The 25,887-nt window shown below is 36.4% G+C and overlaps 1 protein-coding gene across 7 annotated transcripts in view; it reads left to right on the forward strand.

The window, feature by feature from the left end:
- Window positions 1-25,887, forward strand: part of CACNA2D1 (calcium voltage-gated channel auxiliary subunit alpha2delta 1) — a 478,329-nt gene that overhangs the window by 333,821 nt on the left and 118,621 nt on the right. For all 7 annotated transcript variants that reach the window (XM_077748517.1, XM_077748519.1, XM_077748520.1 and 4 more), the window contains exon 7: window positions 12,573-12,704. In XM_077748517.1, the coding sequence (XP_077604643.1) occupies window positions 12,573-12,704 (132 nt within the window). The remainder of the gene's footprint in view (window positions 1-12,572; window positions 12,705-25,887) is intronic.

Consider the following 25,887-nt stretch of genomic DNA (forward strand, 5'->3'; position numbering starts at 1 on the left):
AAAATCTTGTGTGTCACCTGCTCTAGGAGCTCTTAAGTGACCAGCACACACCCCTCTGACTCTCCAAACATTTACTTAGCTTCATAGGCAAGTTGGCTGTTGCTAGAGTCTGTGATGCAAAAGCAAAATTTGATCTAAGATGCTTTGATTTATCTTTCTGTCTTCTCTCTGTTTTCTCTATTAGATTAGAGCAACTTGAGAAGAATTTTCACAATTTATTTGATTTTAATTCCAAGAGCCTAGTCGAGGATTATTAATAAATGTTTTTTGAATGATTGAACACAGTGCTGGAATTAGACCTGCCCCTCTCTAGGATTTCATTTATTACAGTTAAAGTGCCCAAACCATTTTTAATCTGTCATGTGTCCCTTTGTGCCTTATGCAACTATTTAGCTATTTTAGTGTTATAGGAAAACCGAGTTTTTATCCTTGAAATATCATACTAGGTCATCAAGCCATTCTGTTGCTATCTGTGAATTTCCAACTTGTCAGTATCATTAGTATCTATTGTCTTCATAGAAGGCTTTATGGAGAGTTCTTGGTCTTTCATGTCTCAACCTAAAATATTTCTTTTGAGCAAATATTAATAGCCTGATTTATGTAGCCACCTAGTCCATCTCTATGGCCTCCCCAATTTTAATTATTTAAAGAGCACTAAACAATCGTGAGTGGTTATTATTTATTCTGGTTTACTGTGTGTTACTTCCACTAGGATGTTAGAAGATCTGACTCTTTGGATGACCTGGACCTCTGAAGAGGCCACTAACTATAACCCACTGCCCCACTGCTTATTTTTGTAAATAAAGTTTTATCTATTTATCAATTTTTATTTGAGTATAGTTAACCCACAATATTAGTTTCAGGTGTACAACAAATGATTTGAAAAATTTGTACGTTGTTCTGTTCATGTCTAGGGTTGCTACCATCTCTTCCCATACATCACTGTTCTAATTTCATCGACTGTGTTCATTATGCTGTATTTTTTTTTATTCCCGTGTCTTATTCATTCCATAATTGGAAGCTTGTATCTCCCACTGCCCTTAACCCAGTTTTCCCAGTCCCCTCTCCCTCTCTTCTGGCAAATATCAGTTTTTTCTCTGTATTTATAAGTCTGATTGTGTTTTTGTTTATTCACTTGTTTCATTTTTAGGTACCATTTTTGAGTGAAATCATAGGGTATTTGTACTTGTCAGTCTGACTTAATTCATTTAGAATAATATCCTGTAGATCCAACCATGTCGTCTCCAATGGCAAGATTGCATCCTTTTTTTATAGCTGCATAGTATTTCTTCACACACATACACACACACACACACACACACACACATACACATACACACATGATATATACCACATCTTTTTAATCCATTTGTCTGTTGATAGACAGGTTTCTTCCATATCTTGGCTACTGTAAATAATGCTGCAGTAAACATAGGAGTTCATGTATCTTTTGGATTTAGTGTTGTTTTTTTTTTTTTAGGTAAATACCCAAAAGTGGAATTATTGGATGATATATTTTTAATCTTTTGAGGGATAGGCATACTGTTTTCTGTAGTCCCTGTACCAGTTTACAATCCTATCAAGAGTGCACAATGCTTCTTTTTTCTACACATCTTCTCCAACAGTTGTTATTTCTTGTCTTTTTAAATTTTAGACATGTATATAAAGTTTTATTGAAACACAGTCACATCCATTTGTTAATGTGTTGCCTCTGACTGCGTTTTCCTACAGTTAGAATGGAAGTTGTTGTAACAGAGCCCGTTTGGGTCAGAGACATAAAAATATTTCCTATCTGGTCCTTTAGGAAGAAAATTTGCCAACTTTTGCCCAAAAGCTTTGCTTAGAGCCTGGCACAGAATAGGAGTTCAATAAATGTTTGTTAGATGAGTGTACGGTAGAAATTCGGTGATTAAGAAATGAAGCAAACAAATTTGTAAATACTTAATAGGAAGCTTCTCAGAAATATTTGTTGATTTAAAGGGCTTCCTAAAAACTGGTCTATGGTGTGATACTAGGCTCTTCAAATCATATAAGTTAAAAGCAGTTGATCTATTTTAGAACTTGAAGTGAGGCCAGAAAGAGGACCAGAATGATTGGGCTCCTCCATTTCAGATGCTGATACCACTCACCTATCACTTACGGTTGAAGGAAGGACAAGGAATCCTTGGATCATTTGTGCCTGCTTAGAATGTAGCATAATGAAGATTGAACTGAAAATGTTTTACCTTTCACTGAAAATTATCTCTAACTTTAAAAGGTGACAGAACACATGAGAATCGCACATATTTGTTTACTGTTTCATTTATTTATAACTATTTTTGAATATCTAAGGATATTAGTCATTACTGTTCCCTGAGTGTCTCTTATGCTTAAATATAGCATCATTTTCATTTTCCTAACAACCCTAGTTGTTGTTGCTGTTCCTAACAACCTAGGGTTGTTAGGTTGTTAGAAAACAACCCTGTTTTCTCCAGACTCTACCTGCAAAACTAGAACCCTTATACAATTATACAGCTTGCCGAGTGTTGTATAAATGTGCACTAAACACAAAATGGTTCCATCCCATTGGGACCACTTTATTCTGGGTATTTGAGGAAACATAAATAAGGTACTGTCTACCCTAGAAACAGACACTATAATAGGAAGCATGGAAATAAATAAGGATAGTGAAATGTGGGAAGCATGTGATAGAGGTTTATAGAAAAAGCTATAGGAGAGTGGGGAGGTACACATTCCGCTAAATGAGGAGGTGGGGTGGAAAAATCAAAGAAGAGAATGTGATGTGCTCTGTGCTAAGAGAGAAGGAAGAAAGTTGACAAGTGGCTATGGTATGTAAAGTCACGAGAGAGAAGACCATATGTTGCATTAACATGAGAGGTAGACATCAGCACCGCTTGCTCTGAAAAGGGCACAACTCTGATTATAGCTTGAGCTTCGAGCACATAGTAAAGCAATGGCAGAGGACGTCAGGTGATTGGGAAGACCACCATATAAGACTGGCTTTTATGGAGAGCAACTGAAGGCTTTTAATTAGGGAGGGCATTTGCCACAATTTGCACTGTGGCCACAGTGCAAAGAATGGAGAGAATGGGTGAAAGTGAGCTGAAATTGGAAGCATGCATTTATGTGCACATTATTTGTTTTGATTAGGTGTTGAATGTACGTTTTATAACTACGTCAAATAACTTGAGCTTCTTCCCCAATTTGACTTCGATAAACTTAACCCTTGTTGGATATGAAGCTATAAATGAAAATTTAAAACACATGACTTATTAAGATAGAAAAACAATTATTTCTTTATTCTTTATTATTCTTTATTATTACATTGTTTGCTGAGCAACACAGTAGCCAGGGCTGATAACTATACATTTCATGTGTCAACGACTGTATCAAGTACATTAAAATCTGAACCAGCCATGCTCAGTACGTTGTAAGCATCCTGAAATCTGACAGTTGCTGTGTTTTATAGATGTCTATTTGTTTAAGTAACAAAATCTGTACTAAGTGCTCTGCATATATATATATGTGCTATATATAGCATATATATATATATGCTATACGCATAGGGAGAATTCTCTATTCATGTGTAACCAGAGATAGAAAGTGTTAGTTAACCTCGTGTCTTAGAAATCGTCTTAGATTTCATTCACGACTCTGTAAGTAACAATGTAGTTCAACGTCAAGAATTTGTTTTATTTTCACTGTGAAGCAGTGTGCGGTGTTTAAACCAAGGGATTGCTCTTCTCCATTACAGCCAGAGACTACCCCATAGTATGTTTCAGTGCATCTGATCTTTCCACCTTAAAATCACCAGGCAACTCTTTGTTCTAAAACTGGTCGACTTAGACCCTGAGGTACCAGGCAGCGTGTGCCTCATTGATAGTATCACCCTATTCCCCAGGAGCCTTGTTAGCCTTCTTCTTCAACCATATCTTGTTATTTCAGCTCCGGTACTTTTTGATCCTTCTTAGTGAATTTCAGCAGTCCAGATTTACATGGTAGACACTAAATTCTGTATGCAGTCTATAGACAGTTTCAGAGCAGAGGCCCGGGAAGTCCCATGTCTCATTTGGTCTGTAATTCTCAGCCGGAGTTTCCTCTCAGCGTTAGCAGAACTGTGTGTGCATAACCCTGTACACACGCGTGCATGTTTTGCCTCTGGTGCATATATTAGGTCTCATATTTCATACTGGAATTCTAATGTGTCTGTGCTCTATTCAGAGCTGCGTTCACCAGTGTGGTTTGATTTCAGGACCACTGGGAATATCCCGTTGTAAAAACGATCCCCTCATCAAAATTACATCATCACCAAAATGATATCATTAGATTTATTCTTTTTTTTTTTTTTCAGTCTGCATTCTCTCAAAATAATGGCAGTGGTTTTGGAAAAGTTACCACACTGTTTTCTTTATGAGACTTTACAGCAGGAAAGTGAAGTAGTGTCTTTGGCTATTAATTTGGGGTCGAGGTGAGAACAAACGTTCCTTCAGGAAAGGGGAGAATACCAGGTTTTAATTCCTCATCTCACATTTTACAGCTCCATCAGAGCTGTTCCATCAAGATATGTCTTAAAAAATCTTTTGCATGGTGGATAGTAAGAGCTAAATAAGATAATAATGATAAGGACTGGTAATATTTATTGTGCAGTTTCTAAGTGACAGTGTTCTAAGCGCGTGTAATCTTGGACACGGCTCCGTGAGGCACATGCTCTGATTATCCCCATTGTACATGTGAGGAAGATGAGGTTTGAGAAAGGGTAAAATACTTTGCCAAGGTCAAGTGGTTTCTTCAGGCATTGGCATGAGGCTTAAGAGTGGGAAGGCAGTCAACAAGAATAGCCTTTGCTTACACTACATATATTTGCATAGTCAATTCATAAACGGCAGTTATTCAAAGAAAGGGTAGCACCAGGAACACAGTCTATTATATATATATATGCATTAAAAAAACTCACTGTGAGGTCTTATAAATTTGATCTTAATTGCATATTAAGTCTCACATGGCTTCCAACTCCATTTGAATGATTTTTTGTAAAGTTCCCATATTTTATTTCACTTTAAAAAGTTTAAATAAAAGATGTTTAGAGCATTTTTAGCTACTTCCATTTGTTCAAAATTTAACAAGCTCTGTGCTTCCTGAAATATAACACTAATAAATACAAACAAATATTTAACTTCTTTCTTTTTTTTTTACAATTTAAATTACAAATAGTTTAATTTATGGTAAAAATATGAAGTAGTATCAATGGAAGCAATTGGATTGTCTTCTTCAGGTAATTACTTTGAAGTTCCTGGTTTCTATTTACAAGTTAATGCAGTGTTTTTGAATTTAAAATTATATTTCAACCAAATGATTCGAATGAAGAGTATCTCTTCAGGTGAGAGCTTCTAAATATTTTAGAAGAAATGTGGCTTCATTATGAAATAAATTGAATTACAGTTAAATTGCAGTATATAAAAGAAATGTTAGTGTTCAAGTAAAAGAAAATAACTGGTAAGACTAAAATAATATGCTGAGCTGTAAAAAGAAAGGTTTCAGCTTTCATACAAAACAGCTAACGGATATCTGCATCATACAAGTTGTTTTCTTCATCTTTGTTTTTTTTTTTTTGACGGGGGGTGGGATGGGGGCCCCACAAGCAGGGAAGATAAGAGTGAGGGAAAGGGAGACACAGAATCCGAAGTAGGCTGTCAGCACAGAACCCAATGCAGGGCTCCAACCCGCGCACACACACTGTGAGATTATGACCTGAGCCAAAGTCAGACACTTAAATGACTGAGCCGCCCAGGCGCCCACACCATACAAGATTTTAAACAGCTAAGGAGAAGATTGTAATCTCAACTGTTTTTGACGGATAGCCTTTTACTCATAAATTTATTTGACAGTCACAACAATCCTGCCGATTATCTGAGGATACTTACTGCATTTGTGTTCATTTTTGGAAAAAAAAAATTAGATGAAAACAACAGCAGAAGGGTTAAATGGTTAGTGTTAAGTAGCATATGGTGCCAGCGATACAAGCTCTTGGCTCCCAAAGTTACTAATGGTTTCTTTGGTTTTGATACTATTAGAAACAGAAAAAAAAGTGCTTGAAGGATAAAACAAAGTTGTTTCCTCTACTTAGAGTATTTCTTCAGCAAGGTGCCTCCAAGAAAAATCTTGCAAGTAATTACCATTTTATTGAAAGTGACATTAAAATCCTTCCATTAATAAACATGACATTAGATCCTAGTGTCTTCCATTTCCTTTGCATGATTCTTCTTTTCTGTGATGATAAAGTGGACCCTTCTAAGCTCCTAGGAACGCCACAATTTGCAGATCTCACTAAGGCAAAACAGCTGTGTTCTGGGCATTAGCCAGGTGCTTAATCTATGGGAAACTAAAGGGAAAGGCAGCAAGGCCAGAAATCTCAGTAATAGGGTGGTTAGAGAACTGACACATACAAGGGCCTTTTAATATTTGTACCAAACACACTGTCAGAATAAGGCTTATCTCCTCATCAGGGTCTACATGTGCCTTAGAGCCTTCTGTTCACCCACCCACAGTGGAAGGTGGATTCTGGCGCCCGAGACACGATTAGAGAGAGATTTGGTCTTCCAATCTCCCTGTACCTTGTTAATCTTTCATTTACACTGGGATTAGATGAGATTCCATTAGCCAAATCCACTGAAAAGATTCATTCATTTTAATATTTATGCACACTGTCTAGTCCTTAAAGTGGATTCTTTTTGTGTGTGTACTTAATGGGATCAGTGGGTTTCTTATTAACATTTTTCTTTTGAAGTCGATGAATAGAATTAGTGACATCTGGCTCAGCTCACCTGTGAAATATAACTTGTAATAACTACCTTATGTACTATAGGATAAAATGAACCCTTGCTGTAAAGATATAATGAGTTTAGAATCACATAGTATGTGTGATTAAGAGAAAAACAAAGCAAAACTGTAATTGTCTGTGAATGTCCAAACACAGGGAGTGAGAAAGGATGATATTTAATGGCACTAAAAGGTAGCTTTAAAATCCTCACTTCTCAAGGTATGAGAATCGTGGGTTAGAATTTCTGAGACTGAAATGAAAACTTGTTGAAACGAAACTTGTTGAAATGAAACTTGTTGAAATGAAATTTTGTTTTGGCTTTTTGTTGACACAACTCATTATGAATATCACTTTTTATAAAGTACATCGACTGTGTTGTGTTTATAGTTGTACTTGAGAAGATTTCTAAATCTGGGTGTTGGTGACCTTTCGGGCTGGGCAATTCTTGGCCGTGGGGGCTATCTTGTGCATCATAGGATATTTAGAGGATCCCTGGCCTCTCCCCGCTACCGGCTCGTAGCCTCTCACACGTCAGAACAATCAAAATGTCCCTAGGTGTTGCTGAATACTCCTTGGGGAGCAATATTGCTCTGGATTGAGAAATACTGTGCTACAGAGGCATAGCTTTTATTTTTTTTTCCACATTTGAAATTCAAGATAATCAGAGCTCCACATATAATGAAAGCTTAGAAATCAATTGCTCAAACACTACAAATTTTAGAATCTAACATAATGGAGTGCTGTCTCTACCGCTCTCACTGTGAATTTTGTTAAATTGAATACTTTTTCTAGGGTTTGTCACTTAAAAAAGAAAATAACATTAGTGTCTCACTCAAGGTGTCATTCTAAAAGTTAAATGACACAGTGCATAGGAAATAGTTAACAAACTTGCTGTCACACAGTTGAGGCTTAATAAATACTAGTCACTTGGCAGTAGTTTAAATAAAAATGCCGATTTTATCTAAACGCCAGGCTATCATACACCAGTATTATTAAATGGAAATAGTATATTAAATATTTTGGCCAAATCTCCAGTTTTACTTATTTCACTGTAAAAGATCAAGCATTGTTAAACAAAAGTAATTTTAGTATCCACTTTGTTTCATTGCTGTAATATTTACAGGTCTTATCTAAGACTTGTCAGAACTATCTTGTGTTTTATAAAATACATTTCTGATACAGACATATTGAAATTATTTTATGTTTTGAATAAATCATAACTATTATGTTTTTTCTTTATTTTGATAGCTTCTCTACTTCATTTGGAAGATGTGATTGACATTTATGGGCATTGTAAATAGTCTTAGGGTTTTTCCAGTGCTCACATAGTGCCTTTCAAAGCACAGTGAGGCCCTGAACCCCGAGTCAGTCAAGAAAATGTACTCAAATTTAAAGGACAGCAACAGTGCAACACTTTGTGAGTTGAAATTGGCAGAGGAGAATGGCATTGAGCACTTGTCAATGATTTGGTAATCCATGTCATAAACAGGATGTAGCTTTACATCGTGTATTTTGGAAGAATTAACAGGAAATGTAAGGCACTTCTTTTGTGCTGCTACAAATTAGATTTTTCTTTGTTCCCTCGAGAAGCCAGCTTGAACAATAGAATATTCTAAAAGAGAATTGCTGAACACCAAGGCCATGTTTTGAAAACTAAATATAAGAACGGAGATGTGTATGCTTGGCGTTCTGATTCAATTAGCAGGGAAATTCTCTTGTACCTTTCAGAACAGAGGCCCCGGAGTCAAGGTTTGCTTTTCCAGCATTTACTGCTTCTAACAGGCTTAGCCTTGCAGATTACAAAAGACTTATTTTTTTTCCTTTGGTAAAATCTAATGTTAGAACAAAGATAAAAATCTTCATTTCTTAAAAGTGGACTTAAAATGAGGACTAACTTTACTCTTCAAACACCCTTATGACACTTGGTTAAGTTCCTTAGTAATTGCCACTAGGTTCAAGGCTAGCTAGATAACCCCTAACTAGTTACTCTTCTGCAGGGGGGAAAAATAAGCCATTCATGTGTTCTGATCTCTGGTCAAGCAAGAAATGAGTTCTTGTAAATGTAAAATATTACTATGGAGGGGGTGGCAGTGAGTTGAAGGTGAATATAGCATATATTAAATACTGTAATACATATACAATATATAATGAAAATGTGAAATATGTGATTTTAAATATTAAGAAATTTATAGAAAACTAGTCAGAGCTATTATCTAGAAGGATGAAGTTATGGTTGTGGCTAAGCAATATTTGGAGTTCTTTTAAAAAGATAATTTGTTCTGGAACTCTTATGTGAAACATCCTTTTGGCTACTAAATTATGCCTATATTTCTGCAATTGAATAAAAGTTTTTGCCTTTTTATTTCTTGCTCTCGGCATTCAAATAAGGATTGTGACCTACAGAAAAGTAATTGCTTTTAAATGTCTTTGTAATATACACTCACAACTAGAAACTGAAAGTCTGTTGAATTTAGTCAGAATGCCACATTTGAGTAGTGAGTCTTGTTGAGAATGAACAATATGCTTTCATGTTCTTACTAAACAGTATTATTTGCTGAAAATAATTTTCTGAAGAGTTGGGATTCATTTTTTATTCACCAGGGAAAGCTTTAGATTTTGGTAATATGAAACCAAAAATCTAATAGTAACTTTTAAGTTGTCAAGTGCACTAGCCTTTCTAATCATTTGTAGCCAGAAGAATCACCTAAACATCTTCCTAAATAACATTTACTTATAAATTTAAATAAGAGAGAGGAAGAGGAATTTAAATTATGTATGTGCATATAATTACATACACGTACATAGTGTATGTAATTATGAGGAAGTAGCAGGAGAAAGATAATAGATTCAGGAGATGATGTAAACTTGTTTTAGCGTGGCCAGTCTCCTGCATTAGCTTCATTATTCTGTAATCTGCAGACTACCTAGTTACTTCAGTATTGTTTATCCTGAACTATGCTAATAGCATAGAAATGGAGAGATGTTAGACAGGTTAGTATTTCTGGAGAAACTATTGAATTTCACAAGTTTAAACACATAAATAGGAAACCAAAATAAATTATGTTTTTTAGTCAAATGGTAATACATACTGTGAATCAGACAAAAATAGAGCCAAATAACCAAGAAAGATCTAAAATAGCACTTTTTTGTTTGCTTTGATGCTTTACCTATAATTTTTTTACATTTTTAACTTTTTCAATACAGTTAAAGAAATTAATTCCTAGTGCAGCAGTTGATTTACTTAGTAGTTTTGTGTTTTGAGGAATTTGAACAGTATAATTGAATGAATGTCTCTCTAAAGTTTTCTGATTAAAGACTAGAGATCCATACGTTGTCCACAGTAGAAGTCCCTTGAAGTAGAACCATTGGATTAAAGACCATGTGAATTTTGATAGACAGCTGTAGCCAAACTCTTAGCTAAAGAAGTTGCACTAACTTTCCAATCCCGTGACAGATTCTTTGAATTTTGATTTCTTGCTGTGGACGTTCAGGTGAAGATAATGAGTAATAGAATAATTGCACTCAAACACATTTATAAATATACAAGGGCAAATGGGAGCATCTGTATCTTTAATCTGGGATTAAACCTTGCTCATATGATAGGTATACAGTACCATTTCTTTGAGTTGAATGAAATTTATAGTCAGTTTAAACATCTATGGTACAGAGTCTTTATGTACTTGGCTTATTTGCAGATGCGCAAGTTTTGAGAAAAACAGTTAGAAATCTGCCTCAGGGATGTCTTATCTGAAAAAGAATTTTCGGATAGATTAACAGCAAATCTTAAGACCTATCACCATAATAAGAATATTTCAGAGCATGACTTCTCCCTCAAGTACGTAAAAGTATAATTCACAGTCAGCATATCAAAGCCTGATACTTAGTAGTTGTCACATAAAACTAAGAAAAAAATTAGCAGCCTTAAAAACAAATAGAACCTTATTAAAAATAATAATTAGATAACAGTTGCTTAATGTGAATGAAAGAGTCAAGGAAATTGAAGAGATAAGTTAGAATAGATTGGCAATTAATGAAGTATATCTGGATCATAAATAAACATGATTGTTCAGTAGAACAGTACTGTAAAACTCATGAATGTTTAAAGAAAAGTACAATGTTCCTCTTTTTTTGTGCTGTTTTGTATATAACTATAAATATTCATGAAGAGTATTAGTTGACGTTATCTATGTGAATATAAATTTTTATATAACCAGCCACTTAATGTTCATTGGATCATGCTTTTGAATATGAATTCACCAGTATCTCACATGCACCATGGATCTGACCCAGCTCATGAATATTCACACACACACAACTGATCTTTCTGCAAGTAATCACATCCATAAAGATGGAAATCTTGTTAGTTCTCAATAATGAGAAATGCATTAGGATGCTGGTCCCAAAACGATTTCACAATACCCTTGTTTTCATTTTTTTTTGTAAATTATAAACTTAAAATATAAACACATACACTGTGCATCTTTCTAAATAGAAGCTCATTTTTCTTTTACCTTTACAAAATACAGGCATGATTTAACCATGACCACTCTTGCTTCCTTTATTTGCTGTGATCACAAAAAAGAATAGGAGTTAAGCACGGCCTCTAGTCCTTGCCCCAAACTCATTTCCATTGTTTAGGCTTGGCAGTAGATTCTCAAGTGCAAAATGGCCCATTCTCCTGATCCGTGAGGGCTGTGTATGTATTTTACATATAAAAGAGTGGAATAAAGATGTGAGATGATCTTTGTCATCTTTGTGTGTAAAGGGAAAGTGAAATGCAAAGCTAATTAAATGTTAAATATGTTAGACACGAGATACTATGATCATGGAGGCCCATCATTATAAATTAAATGTTAAATCTCACATAATTACTTCTCTTTCATTATATGAATGGCATATGTTTTTAAATACGTATCAAATATCAGTCAGTAGTTATAAGTAAGAATCAGAATTGAAGACCTAGCCCTTATTAGCAACATCCTCTAATATTTAATTGAGGTAACCAGAAAAGAAGAACTCTTTTTCATAAAGGTAATAGTAAAGCAACAGGTACTCCCTATTTCTAACACTGGTATATTGTCAAGCCCCTGAATGAATGTTTTTCTTTGTCAGAATGTATACATTTGTTGCTTTTGTATAAATAGTTAATAAACTATGCTGAATGACAAACATGTATTTTTTTTTTCAATTTTAGTAAGAGGCTAAATTATGTTAGGTTTTTACAGAGACTCATCAAGAGTTGAGGAGAGGGTGGCCATCAAACTGTGCCCAGATGTGTTGTGTAGATTTCTTGAGAGCTGCTTCAAGGGGAGGAATGCCTCTCACCCCTTCTCTTCCACCAGAGGTGCTCTGGCCTGTTTTATACATCATAGTGGTTCTCAACGGAGAAAAGTTTTGTTTTTATTCTGTTCTAACAATGTCTGGAAGCCTATTGCTTATCACAACTGGCGGGTGGGGAGCTGTGGGTGATATGGTCATCTACTGGGTAGAGGTCATAGCACAGACAAATACACAGACAAAGCACAGAATAGCTTCCCTAACAAAGAATTACCAAGCCCCATATGATGTCAATATGGCCTCCATCATACAAACATTTGTTTCAAGAAATAATTCCATGTCTAAACTCATTGATAACTCTGGATTAGAGTACTTTTAGAGGTAAAGTGATGAAAATGTATACCATTATTTTACAAATAAATGAAGATAACTTCAAATTTATAATAATTGAGTCTTTCTTTGTTTTTGTTTCTGTTAGCAACAATTGTGTTAAATGAACTCAACTGGACAAGTGCCTTAGATGAAGTTTTCAAAAAAAATCGAGAAGAAGATCCTTCATTGTTGTGGCAGGTGTTTGGCAGTGCCACGGGCCTCGCCCGATATTATCCTGGTAAGTGCTCAGTGACTCAGTAGATTTCAATTAAAAGGGTAAGTACCAGACCTAATATTTCTTGAGAACACTGTTGCCTTGTGTAGTACTGTAAGAAAAAGATATCTCCCTACTTTCATAAGGGAAGAGTATTCTTCTTCACATGTCTCTGTATCTACCCAAACTGCCCTAAACCAAAACACCTTACGAACAGCTGGAGCAGTTGGCACCCAGAATTGGGCCAGGCTTCAGTGACACCTGAACAAGGCCCGTGTATCTGGAACAAGAGGTCATCATGAATCCTATAATAATTCGGAGATGAGGGTTCATCTCTCAGCATGGTCAAAGTGTAGAATTACATTAGAGAATGGAATACAGGTTTTTAGAAACTAAGGAAATATTTCTTTCTAGATTTCAAGTCTGTGTTTTATTTACCATTTTATTTATTTTGAGAGAGAGAACGAGAACGAGCAGGGGGAGGGTCAGAGAGAGGGGAGACAGAGGACCCAAAGTGAGCTCTGTGCGGACAGGCTGACAGCAGCAAGCCTGATGAGGGGCTCTAGCTCACGAACCATGAGATCATGACCTGAGCCAAAGTTGGAGGCTCAAACCACTGAACCACCCAGGAACCCCTCACATTTGTGTTTTAATATGAGAGGTGTTGATACTTTGCTACAATAAGTGAGTGTGGATTTGTTAAAATGAGTGTGACAGAATATAAAATAGGATAGAATAGAACTACTATAAGTGTCAAGTTGGATTAATTTTGAGGGTATCTTAGTGATGATATATATTCAATGAAGATCAATATATTTTACACATTAAATGAATAAACTTCTTTAATATACTTTATTCTTATAAAGGACAGTAAGGAGAAATAAATCTGTAACAAAAAAGAAAAATTTGTGACTAGTATAGATCTTGAGAACCTATTGAAAAGACTTTAAATGGAAAGTATGTTGGTATTTTTAACTTCACCTTTTGGAACAAGCTGACAAGCACAAACACATTGTCTATCTCAAAGTCATGGCCTGTTATGGAATCCGTGTTAAGTAATTTGGCTTCAAACTGTCACAATACATAGAAGAATTCTTCTTGAGGCTTGAGTTTTCTAAATATCTTTAACAAATAGAATTATTCACAATAAAAAGTTACAACAGTGAAAAGGGCGTGAAATAGAAATCAGCTAATCTCTAGCTTTGTATGAAAAAAAGTATGTGAGCATCTTCAGACTGAATAGTGCTCCAATTATGTAGTAGACGTGTAACTTCTTCACGAATGAACGTGACAGATGGTCAGATTAGTGATGGTTATTTCTTTTGTAGAAACCCAATGGGCTAGGAAAGGCCTACTTCTTTTTTTCAAGGTTGAAAAAAATCATGAGGTAATAAAATGATATTAATGTATATGTAATATTACCACATGGGCTCTTATAATAGTAGAATTGTCTACTTACAGAAATGTTGTTCAGTGTGATACAACCCTTCTAAATGCTCTTGAGTTCATTACTTATACATTAAATATGCATCTGGTGATTGGAAATTTTAGTATAGGAGATCATATAAAATAAAGCAGCACTACTCATGAGCATACAGAACCTGATATAATAAGCTTTAAATTTATATCAGATATTAACAAAACGTTTTAAGTATTATTTTGAAATATAGTAATTAAACACCTGATAACCTATTCAGTAATAGATACAAATAACAATACATTTATCAATAACTTAGAGCATTATCTAGCTTTTAAGACTTTTAAGATGTACTGCCTCATTACAAAATTCTATATATGAGCAACTGAGAGAAAGGTGGGAAAAGAGAAAATGAGTATAATGAAAACCAAGAGCCCATTTCCAGAGGAAAATTGATGATACTGAGAAGAAAAAAAGAGGCAAAGTTTCTAAGAGAAATAGGAAAGGGAACAGAGGGAAGCATGGATAAGAAAGGAGAGGGAGAACATGGGATCCAGAGGAGGAACAGGGAAAGATAGGTTGTGTTATGAACACTTTTCAAAGATAACTCTTTTTGCAGTAGTGCCTAACCTTTAACCTTACTAATTATCTTCTATATTCTTTCTTTTTTTTTTTTTTTTGGTTTTCAAATATTTTAAATGTTTGTTTATTTTTGAGAGCAAGGCAGACAGAGTGTGAGTGGGCAAGGAATAGAGAGAGAGGGAGACAAAGAATCTGAAGCAGGCTCCAGGCTCTGAGCTGTCACCACAGAGTCATATGCAGGGCTTGAACTCACAGACTTGGAGATCATGATCTCAGCCAAAGTTGGTCACGTCACCCACTGAGGTACCCAGGCATCTCTACATTTTTTTATTTTAAATCTAATCCAGGATATAATGGCTTTAGTTTTTTCTTAACCCTATTCAAAACAAATTTTAAATGTGTTGACATCTGTCTGCTTTACCTTTGAAAAGATTTTTGAATATTTAGCTGAGTCCTGGTCCCCTAATATTAGCGGAAGCATCCCCTGGCTCTCTTCAAGTACTTAGTTTTCAAGCAAAGTTTGCCAGACAAGTTGGTTCATGCAGTGACTGATGGATTGAATTCATTTACCTGTTAGAGGAGGTTATTTACAATCGCTCTTTTGCCTACTATGAAATACACTTGACCTAATTGAAACTCCTGTGAATTTCTTCCTAAGTTGTTCTTATTTTGTTTTTTATTATCTCTTGGCATACAAAAAGCCATACACCATGGATGCAACTTGATGAATTTGGAGATAAGTGTACAGCTCTGATATCGTCACTGTAATCGATATTATAAACCTATACATCATCTCCAGAAGTTTCCTTCCCCCCTCCTGCTTATTATTATAGTTTTTGTGATGAGAGGGTTAGCAAGTTTTTAAGCGTATAATACAGTATTTTTAACTATAGGTATTATGCTATACAGATCTCTAGGATTTATTCATCTTAAATAACTGAAACTTTGTACCCTCTGATACCTCCCCCTTTTCCACTTGCCGCAGCCCCTGGCAACCACCATTCTACTCCACCCTGCAACTTAACTCTTTTAAACCCATGTTGTAGTGTTGGTCTTTCTGTGTCTGCCTCATTTCACTTAGTGTCATGTCCACTGGGTTCATACGTGTTGTTACAGCTGCAGAATTCCTCCTCTTTTTTTTTGACTTTTTAAAAATTAATTGTATGATAGAACCCAGTCTCTGTTATCAAAGACATTAAGACAATATTTTTTAAAACTGTTTGTTTTGAGAGAGAGACAGAGACAGAGTGAGCGCATGCATATGCATGTACACAAGCCCATTTGAATGGGGGGAGGGACGGAAAGATAATCCCAAGCAGGCTGCTGCAGGCTGTCAGCACAGAGCCTGATACGAGACTCAATCTCAGGAACCCTGAGACCATGGCCTGATCCGAAATCAAGAGTCAGATGCTTACCTCACTGGGCCACCCAGGCCCCCCAAAACAGTATTATAATTTGAAAGCAACCTAATGAATTTCTGTTGATCCTGACTGTTTTCAACACATTTAATGCTTCTTTCAAGTGTAAAGACTATTTTTAAGTGACGTGATTTTTAAAAATTTCTCATTATACCGTACTGTTTTCTCTAATTTTAGATCTTGCCATTTTGATATAGGTCTGGGTAATGTAGAGTGGCTCATCCTGATTAGTGTCTGTTAAAGGTCAAAAATAGCCTTTTATATTGTTCATTATGTTGCTATGGATGGAAATAGAATATATTTCTTAATTGGATTTTTATATAACAAGACTTGTATCTCAGGCTTAGATCTCCCTAGAAGCTGTGAGAAACCAATTAGATCTTCTAAATTTTTTCAGCCTTGATCATCAAATCTGAAAAATACGAACACTGAGTTCTCATTTTATTCCCTGAAGGTTGTTGTCAAAGAGGTAATAAACTGGAAAGTACTTTGGAAATACAAAACAGTAGGCATTATCAGAAGACCAAATACCCGTTAGAATAATTTCGCCTAAATTCATTTTTCTCTTCATGTGCGAAATTGAAGGATAATTGAGATTATAGTCAATTGACACGGAGCTGAAATAGAAATATGAAAGGACTTGTAAACAAATGACTAAGCAAAAATATGTCCCAGTAACATCACATGGTGGAATTGGTCCAAAAATAAAGGTTTTAGCCTGAGACTTCACTTAAGTCACTTCTCAGTAGGGTTTCCAGGGAAAATAACAATTGCCCGGTTAATTTTGAATTTCACATAACCAATAAAGAGTTTTTTAGTGTAGGTATGCAGTATTTGGAAAGTATTTATTTAGAAACATCTGATCTTGATCAAAACTCATATTTAACTGGGTGTCCTAGGTTTCTTTTACCTAAATCCACCAGGCTTGGAGTTTCTACCTTGGTAATATGAAAAAAATCACCTTCCACATTATGTTGCAGAATTGTTAGGGTCAAACAAGATCTATTTCATATATCTTTTTTTTACTGTTTATTTCCGGGGGGGNTAATCTAAGTGTAGAAATTTTGTATTTGTAAAAACTTGTGTCAACTATCTTTTTAAAGATTTTTCCCACAATTATTGAAAATAATGTGTTATAATAGTAATGGAAAAGTATTGAAAATAAAACAGTTATTGAAAAGAATTCAGTTACTAGGACACTGTGATTCACGATAGAGTCTAAAAAAATACTCTAGTTCAGTATTAAGATGCAGTTTAGAGCAGATCTACTTGGTGCCAGAGGGTTAAGCAAGTATATTCTACCCAATAGAGTATAACACTTCTATCACTTGATTTGGTGGCAACCTTTCTAAAACTCCTACAGATTAAGCAAAAACACAGGAGCACAATAATATATAAATTGGAGAATTGTCAAAAGAGGAAAATAATTCGGGGCGCCGAGGTAGCTCAGTCGGTTAAGCATCTGACTTCGGCTCAGGTCATGATCTCATAGTCCATGGATTCAAGCCCTGCGTCGGCTCTATGCTGACAGCTCAAAACCTGGAGCCTCCTTCAGCTTCTGTGTCTCCCTCTCTCTCTACCCCTCCCCCACTCACACTCTGTCTCTCTTTCAAAATAATATAAAAACATTAAATTTTTTTTAAAAAGGAGGAAAATAATTAAATAGGCTTCTTAGCGAATCGCCTACCTATGAAAGTCCACGATGGTTAGCTAGTCTCATTTGTTCCATTTATCACATTATTTAAATGACCTGGAGAAACTACTGGCTCCAAGTAGGGAACTTTCTATAGCTGACATAATATAAAGGCACCTGTGCAGTTCTGAAAAGCAGTTTGGTTAGTAATGAGTGGGGATTTGAACTCCGACATCTGTCCTTGAACTGAACATCAACAAATCTTGTGTTTTCTGCTTTGTTTGATGTATATGGAAGTGAACTGTAAGAATGATTCTGTACGTCTTTTTTCTTCCCTTTCTTCTCCTTTTGCTCCCCGCCTCTTCCTCCTCTTTCATATCTCCAACTTAGAAGGTGGATAAGCCGTGTAATCACACAAGGAACCCTGTACTAGGTGAAGAGGAGTTCTTGATCGTGTGAAAACTGCCATCCGCATAGCAGTGTACTTGGGCTAAATCATGTTACATCTCTGAGCCTCTTTCTTCACCAGTTACTTGGGATGATGGAAGACGATTTCTAGCGCAGTCACTAACACGATCTCCTTATGTGTTTAGGCCTTTTGCATTTGCTAGGTCTGCAGTCTGTGCGGTAAGAAGAGTGACTTGTCTTGTACAGCTAGCTTCTTGGCATAGCTGAAGTCAGAGCCCATGTCTAGTGACATCTTCACCGAGTCTGTGCTCACTGGAAAATCAGCTTCATTTATGAGTGCTTGCCTTTAGAAGCTGTTAATTGATTTGGATCAATTAACTTTAAAGCTATTAAACTGCTTTCAAGAGCTATCAATGTGAATTTTTACCCATCATAAAAACCTAGGTACAAATTATTCATTTATCTGTTAGTGTCACCTGAAAGTGTTCTAATTCCTGCTGTCATTGGGATTGTAATTAGGAATCAGGGGCTCCCTGAAATGCCAATGGAAGCCGTACTTTTTTTTTTTTTTTTCAGATAATTAGTTGTATTAAAAAAAAAAAACTAAAAATCTCATTTTCACATGACATTTTCTTAATGTCTTATTAAGCACTTATTCCTCCTCTTCCCTCCTTTGTTCACTTCAAAACCATGGGATATAGTAATGGGACCTATTATATGTTGAGTGTTAAATATACCTCTGGGAGACCACTTTGTTGTTAGATCTGCTAAGATTCTGCCAGAAAACAGAGCAAAAGAACCTGGTATGAAGTACATGGATGGTCACTTGTCCCTGAGTTGCTTTGTACTTCTAGAAAAATAACTCAAAAAATATTTTAAACATCAAATAGCAGCTGACAGGGTAGTCCAAAGAATACTTGTTTTCCTTTTAGTTAATTATGAAGGTGGCATTTGATAGATTTCTAGCCAATCTGAAGAAAACGTGATAGCGTTGGAGCCTTGACATATACAGTGTTTATAGATGTACTGCTTTCTGTGACCAATTCTCTTTTTTAAAAGTGCCTTTTTTTTCCTTTTTTCCTTTGGTATTTGTGAATGGATGTAGGGTTTAACTCTAAATGTTTTATGTTTGCTATGGCTATATAAACAAACTTTAAATGTTTATTTTTGACAGAGAGACAGCCCGTGTTTATGCCTGCAGGTGTGGACAAGTTGGGGAGGGGCAGAGAGTGAGAGTGAGAGAGAGAGAGAGGGAGACATGTAATCTGAAGCAGGTTCCAGGCTCTGAGACATCAGCACAGAGTCTGACATGGAGCTCAAGCCCATGAACCAGGAGATGATGACCTGAACTGAAGTCGGATGCCTGACTGACTGAGCCACCTATGCGCCCCTGTATAAACAAATTTTAAATGGAAGTGACTACACGCTATTATTTTTTAAATGCTAAAAGTTATTAAAATCCAGTGTATCAGGAATATAACCAACTACAAAAACAATTTTATTTCAACACTATGGAAGTTTGTTTTTTACTTAATTCAAAGAGTATCAATCGATTAATTGTATAGATGGGGACAGAAAAGGAAACCTCACAAATAAGGGGTCCACATTCCTGTTTGAATTTCCTGTCATCTGAATATGTCCTTAGCCTCAGGCCCACCAGTGTTCCTTGTGCTCTTTTTTAAGGGACAGAGAATGGTATCTCCTCCTCCATTTTAAAATGTTTGTTTGTTTGTTTTTTATTTTGAGAGAGAGAGAGATTGAGAGAGGAAGTCCCTCAAGTAGGCTCTTCACTGTCAGCGCAGCACTCCATGCAGGGCTCAGACTCACAAACTGTGAGATCATGACCGGAGACAAAATCAAGAGTTGGACACTTAACTGACTGAGCCACCCAGGGGCCCCCTCCCTCTTTTTTATTGTACTTGCTGGACTTTCCACAGAACCTTTCCTGTTGTGGGGCATTGGCCAGAATTTAGTGGTCTCATGGGCACGGTCACCTTCAAGGTGATCATGTAGGCAGCTAAAAAGCAGAAGCAATACAAAGTAAGAAAGGAAAGGGACTGGGGACGAAAACATCTCTGATGTGGTTACTCTATGCAAATGTGTGTTTTAAAAGCCCAAGTTGGGGGCGCCTGGGTGGCTTAGTCGGTTAAGCGTCCGACTTTCGCTTGGGTCATGATCTCGCAGTTCGTGGGTTCGAGCCCCGCGTCGGGCTCTGTGCTGACTGCCAGCTCAGAGCCTGGAGCCTGTTTCAGAGTCTGTGACTCCCTCTCTCTCTGACCCTCCCCTGCTCACGCTGTCTCTCTCTCTCTCTCTCCTAGAAATAAATAAAACATTAAAAAAAATTTTTTTAAAGCCCAAGTTGTTTCTGATATGTAGGAAATTTTAACCCAATTAGGAAGTCAAAATTAATACATTTTGAAATTTAGATTATAATGCAAATCATTAAATGATTAAATGTCAAATGAATTAGAGCAGCTATAACAATAGATTGACTGTAAGAATTCTGAAAAAGACAAGGTAATTATTGACCAGAGTTAGAGGCTAGTTTTGATTTATGAACTATGGATTGAAAAATCAAGTTGAAGAGGAAAACGCAAAGGCCAATCAGAAGGAAAAAGACACAAAGTGAAAAACAAGGATATGAAGAAGTACTGTCAGAGGCTAGCAAGCCTAGTTAATCTAATAGTCTGTCACAGAAGAGGAGTGGTATTAAATCAAAAGGTTTATTAATGATAAATTATGTGGCCTTGAATGTCAGAATAGTTTGTCTTGGATTTAACGTGTGGGAAAATTCCAAAATCATTTTGAGTAGTGGAATACTATAGTTAAAGCAGTGTTTATCCTGATTGGAAGGAGAAACCCTTAGTATTTTTGTGGTGAAGAATAGTAAAGGTTCAGTTTCTTAGTGACTTCCAGGTATATAATATTATTAACTATAATCACCATGCTTTCATTAGATCCCCAGAACTTCCTCTTCTTACTGGAAATTTGTACCATTTGACCAACATCTGCCCATGTCTCCCAACACGCCCACCATCCACGCCCCTGGCAACCATCATTGTAGTCTGTGAGTTTGGCTTCTTTACATATAAATGAGATCATACAGTATTTGTCTTTCTCTGTATGACTTTTTTTCACTTACACTTCTATGATGGCATTATCTATCAAATTAACATGTTATATCTGAATTATAGCTCAATAAAAAAATAAATGAGATTAGTGGTAAACATAAGGTGTAAGTTGACTATAATTTTTAGTTTGAGTGAAGGTGAGAATATTGACACTGGTTGCTGAAATAAAATAACACAAGTATTTTTATTTGGGGAGTACAGTGGTAAGTTTAATTTAGAACAGTAAAATATAGGTACACCCACACACACAGAAAATATTTTGTAAAATTCTTGGGGCTCCTGGCTGGCTCAGTCTCTTAAGGGTCTAACTCTTGATTTCAGCTCAGGTCATGATCTCTCAGTTTTGTGAGATGGAGGCCTGTGTCCTCGCTGACAGCTGACAGCTCACAGCCTGCTTGGGATTCTCTCTCTCTCTCCCTGCCCCTCCCCTGCTCATGCTCCCTTGCTCTATCCCAAAATAAACAAATATAAACTTAACAAAATACTATTTTGAAATTCTCAAATAACTCTCATTTATAGAGATGATTCAGTAGCCTTATTTTTGTTGCCTTTTGTATAACCTCATCTCTTAACTAAAACTGTCGTATTTTTCAGATAGAGGTTGTAATAGTTGTTCACTTTGTAATCAACTATGGATCCAGTCATGCTTAAATTCATTTAGTGATTTGTTTTATTGCTGACAGGGAAGAGTATTTAAGTAGGATGCTATTATATAAATGGAAACTACTGGTGATTGGATGGCGGACGACACTACATATAAAATATGTGAATGAGTATTGCTAAAAAGCTTCAGTTCTTCTTAACTTCTAAAAGATCACTCTTATTCTGTTCCTTTTTCTTTTATGTATGGTTAAATTTTGACACCTGTGCCACCCCCTTTTATACACATAGAAACCTCTTTGCTATGTAATTCATTTTATGTTCACTCTGTTTTACTAAGAAAAATTAATATATTTATCAAAAATTCATATACCTTTTTAAGCACTTAGGTATACCAAATTTGAAAAAAACTTTAAATCTTTTTTAATGTTTATTTATTATCAAGAGACAGAGAGAGACAGAACATGAGCATGGGAGGGGCAGAGAGAGGGGGAGATACAAAATCTGAGGCAGGCTCTAGGCTCTAGCTGTTAGCACAGAGCCGGACATGGGCTCAAACTCACAAATGGCCAAATCATGACCTGCACGCTTAACCTACTGAGCCACCCAGGCACCCTTAAAAAAAAAAAAAAAAAAAAAACAACTTTGAATATATCATCAACATTATCTAAGATTTATTGACTTACAAAAACAGGCAACTTGTTTTTGTAGAATCACGGTTTTGTTTTTATTTTATAAATATACCAGTATTACCCAGTTGGATTTGTTAGCTTACAAAATGGGAAACTTTCTCCATCTGAGTTCACATTTTTCTGTATGTAGTACATATCTGAAAACATTTTCCGGTAAGTCTTCATGTTTTCCTTTATAGAACTTCCTGTTTTCAAGCTTATTTCTGAGTTTCAGCTAATAACTACTGATGGGACATCTAAATCATTAAGTCTTTTGTGTACCATTTACTTTATTGAATATTCCACTTAAACCTCACAACTTGTCCTTGCTATCTGCTGCCCCTGCTAACAAATAGTTCTTTATGTTAAATGAAATGTACAAATTCCCAGCAAATCACTTTGTAATAAGTGCTTTTATTTTTAATACTACAGTGATTTATCCTTGGCTGTAAGACATTGTATCTATATGTGAACTAGTGTTGGCTGTTTGTGAGAGAAATGTTCTGGGCATATTACTGTCGTGACATCAAAGGCGCTCTCAAGTGAAAATAGTGATACCATCCAAACATCAAGTCTCATTGGTCGGTAACTAAATTAAAAGCCCAAAATATTTCATTAATTGAGTCAGTATAGTCAAGTATGGGTTGGAAGGGGAAAAAGTGAGAACAAGCAAGAGTCCTATGTCTGAAGAGACCGAGATAGCCTAAGAATTCGAATACTAGTAAGAGTGAATTTTGCTCTGGAGGAGCTCACAGGTGAGAGAAAAAAAATTATAAACATGCTAAATTAAAATGCAGTGCAAAGAGATAGCTGATAAATTTTTCAACAAGTTATCTGGATCATTCCAAGACACTAACCTGATCTCTGTCTCCAGTTTTATTTACTACACAGTTGAGCCTTGATCAGGCACTCTGACATTGCCCTTTTTTTCCTTCCTTTTATGTGTTTAATTTTTATTTTATTTTCTACAGTCTACCTTTTCTTAACCCATTTCTCTTTGGGCTTTGATGCGAGAGCGCCGTCTCTGGTCACATGCATCTTATCAATCACTTAATATAGAATACAAGCACCACCTTTCACAGGAAGGCTTTCCAACAAGCCATCTTTCTTTACTTTTCTCTCTGAGAGACCTTGGTTTTGGTCTCTATTCGAATAGCTATTAAATTTTATCTTCCTTTGGAATTTATTTTGTCTATATTTTAAAAAGCCTTGCAGTGTAAGCAAGTAGAGATGGCTGTGCGTGTGTCTGCACCCACCATCACCTAACACAATGCCTTGCGTGTCGTGAATAGTATTAAATTAAACTGGATAAGCAGGTTGAGAGAGCAGGTACTAGAACTGAAAACAAGTATCAGAATAGAACTTAAGACAATTTAGTTTCTAAATAAAGTGAAACAAAGGCAAAACGCAGATGGAAAGTGCCAAGAAACAACATGTTGCAGTTACATATCTGCCTGTACACCCTCCCTCCCCCCACTCTCATAACCTATTGCAGTGTTCCCCAAAGGGTTTCTGGGGTGACCTCAGGTAGTCAGTGTTTTGGTTCCCAGGAAATGTTATTGACAGCAGCCTGCATCATTGGGGATGGAGAAGAATGGGGAAATGGTGTGACATTTCAAGCTACAGCCGTAGGAATGTGCTTGTAAGCGGTTAAAATCTGAGCACATCGTAAAATAACCTATTTTTTATTTTTTTAAAGGGATTGTCTGTTTTTTTATATGAGAGAGAGCGGGGGAGAGGGACAGAGAGAGGGAGGGAGAGAGAGAATCTCAAACAGGCTCCTTGCTGAGCTCCATATCATGACCCTGGAATCATGATCTGAGCTGAAATCAGGAGTCAGACATGTAACCAACTGAGCCACCAGGCATCCCTATCATAATCTGTCTTAAAAATCTCTCTACTGTCAGGGACTCTGGGATACTGTTTTCTTTCTTTTTTTTTAATGTTTAATTTTTGAGAGAGAGAGAGAGAGAGAGTGAGCAAGGGAGGGTCAGAGAGAGAGGGAGACACAGAATCTGAAGCAGACCCCAGGCTCTGAGCTGGCTGTCAGCACAGAGCCTAACATGGGCTGGAACCCACAAATGGTGAGATCATGACCTGAGCCAAAGTCGGACCATCAACTGACTGAGCCACCCAGGCACCCCAAGGGGATACTGTTTTCTAATATCTGCAGAGGGATTGCTTATCTTGTGGCAATTTAGCTCTAAGTGTTGCTGTGTGTAAATCATTGAATCTTAACTCTAAGCCTTGGAAATGATAAATAGGAATAATTATTCTTATTTTACTGATAACAGGTGAAGTAATTTACCCAGTGAAACATCTAGGTAGTCTAGCTCCAAAACTCACTTCTGTAGTTCTTCATTAGGCTGTTTCCAATCAGACAAGACAGTTTTAAAGAAGAGACAGGAGGATGGACTCTTCCTATGAGCGTTGACTAAGTTGGAGTGATGACTTTCTAGTGTTAGCGTCACCTGAGCATCGCACTGTTGGCTCTGTGCCATCAGGCTTCCGTCATTCAGTGCTTGAAAACCTGATCTGGGAATGACCACTGGGGACTAGCCACTTTTCAGAAACATGTGTATCCCAAGATTCAGCATTGATAGATGAAAGATAAGAAGTCAAAAATAACTAGAATATATTATAAATTAAATTATAAATATTATAAAGCTTTAAGCAGTTTCCCTACACTAAAACAATACTCTCTTAAGAAGATAGAGAAATGTGAGAAAAAGCAGGGAAGCACATTTCAAAAGTTCATGAAACTTTTACTTCCCATATGTTCTCCAAGTTTAAAACTTGATTCCGGTCTGGGGCACCTGAGTGGCTCAGGTGGTTAAGCATCTGCACTGTCAGGACAAAGGGTGCTTTGGATATTCTCTCTCTCTCTCTCTCTCTCAACTCCTTCCCTCCCTCCCTCCCTCCCTCCCTCCCTCATAAATAAACTTAGAAAAGAAAAAAACTTGATTCAGGTCTTCGTAACCAGGAAAAGTTCTAACCTGTCAGATGATTGATTCAGTTAAACAATGGCTAACATGACAGATTATGCATATTTCTCGCAGGTAAAACTCTTACTTAATAGGTAGATTACTTGGTTAGGGTGAGTGGGGTTCCGTCTGTGTGCCGGTCCTTCAGCTGTTGTCCTCATCTGTATGACCCGAACCGGATCAACAGGACCACACTCACAGTTCAGTTGAAAGGGGGAAAATTTAGAGGAAGGCAAACAGCAGGACCAAAATCACTTCTCAGATGCTGTTGAATCTCATCACGTGGCCCCATTGTGGCAATAGACAGATAGAACTATTGTCTCTAGGAGGTAATTACCTAAAACTTGGCGAGGCGGGGCTTGG

The sequence above is a fragment of the Crocuta crocuta genome, unplaced genomic scaffold, assembly GCF_008692635.1.
Source record: "Crocuta crocuta isolate KB4526 unplaced genomic scaffold, BGI_CrCroc_1.0 scaffold417, whole genome shotgun sequence".
Taxonomy (NCBI): domain Eukaryota; kingdom Metazoa; phylum Chordata; class Mammalia; order Carnivora; family Hyaenidae; genus Crocuta; species Crocuta crocuta.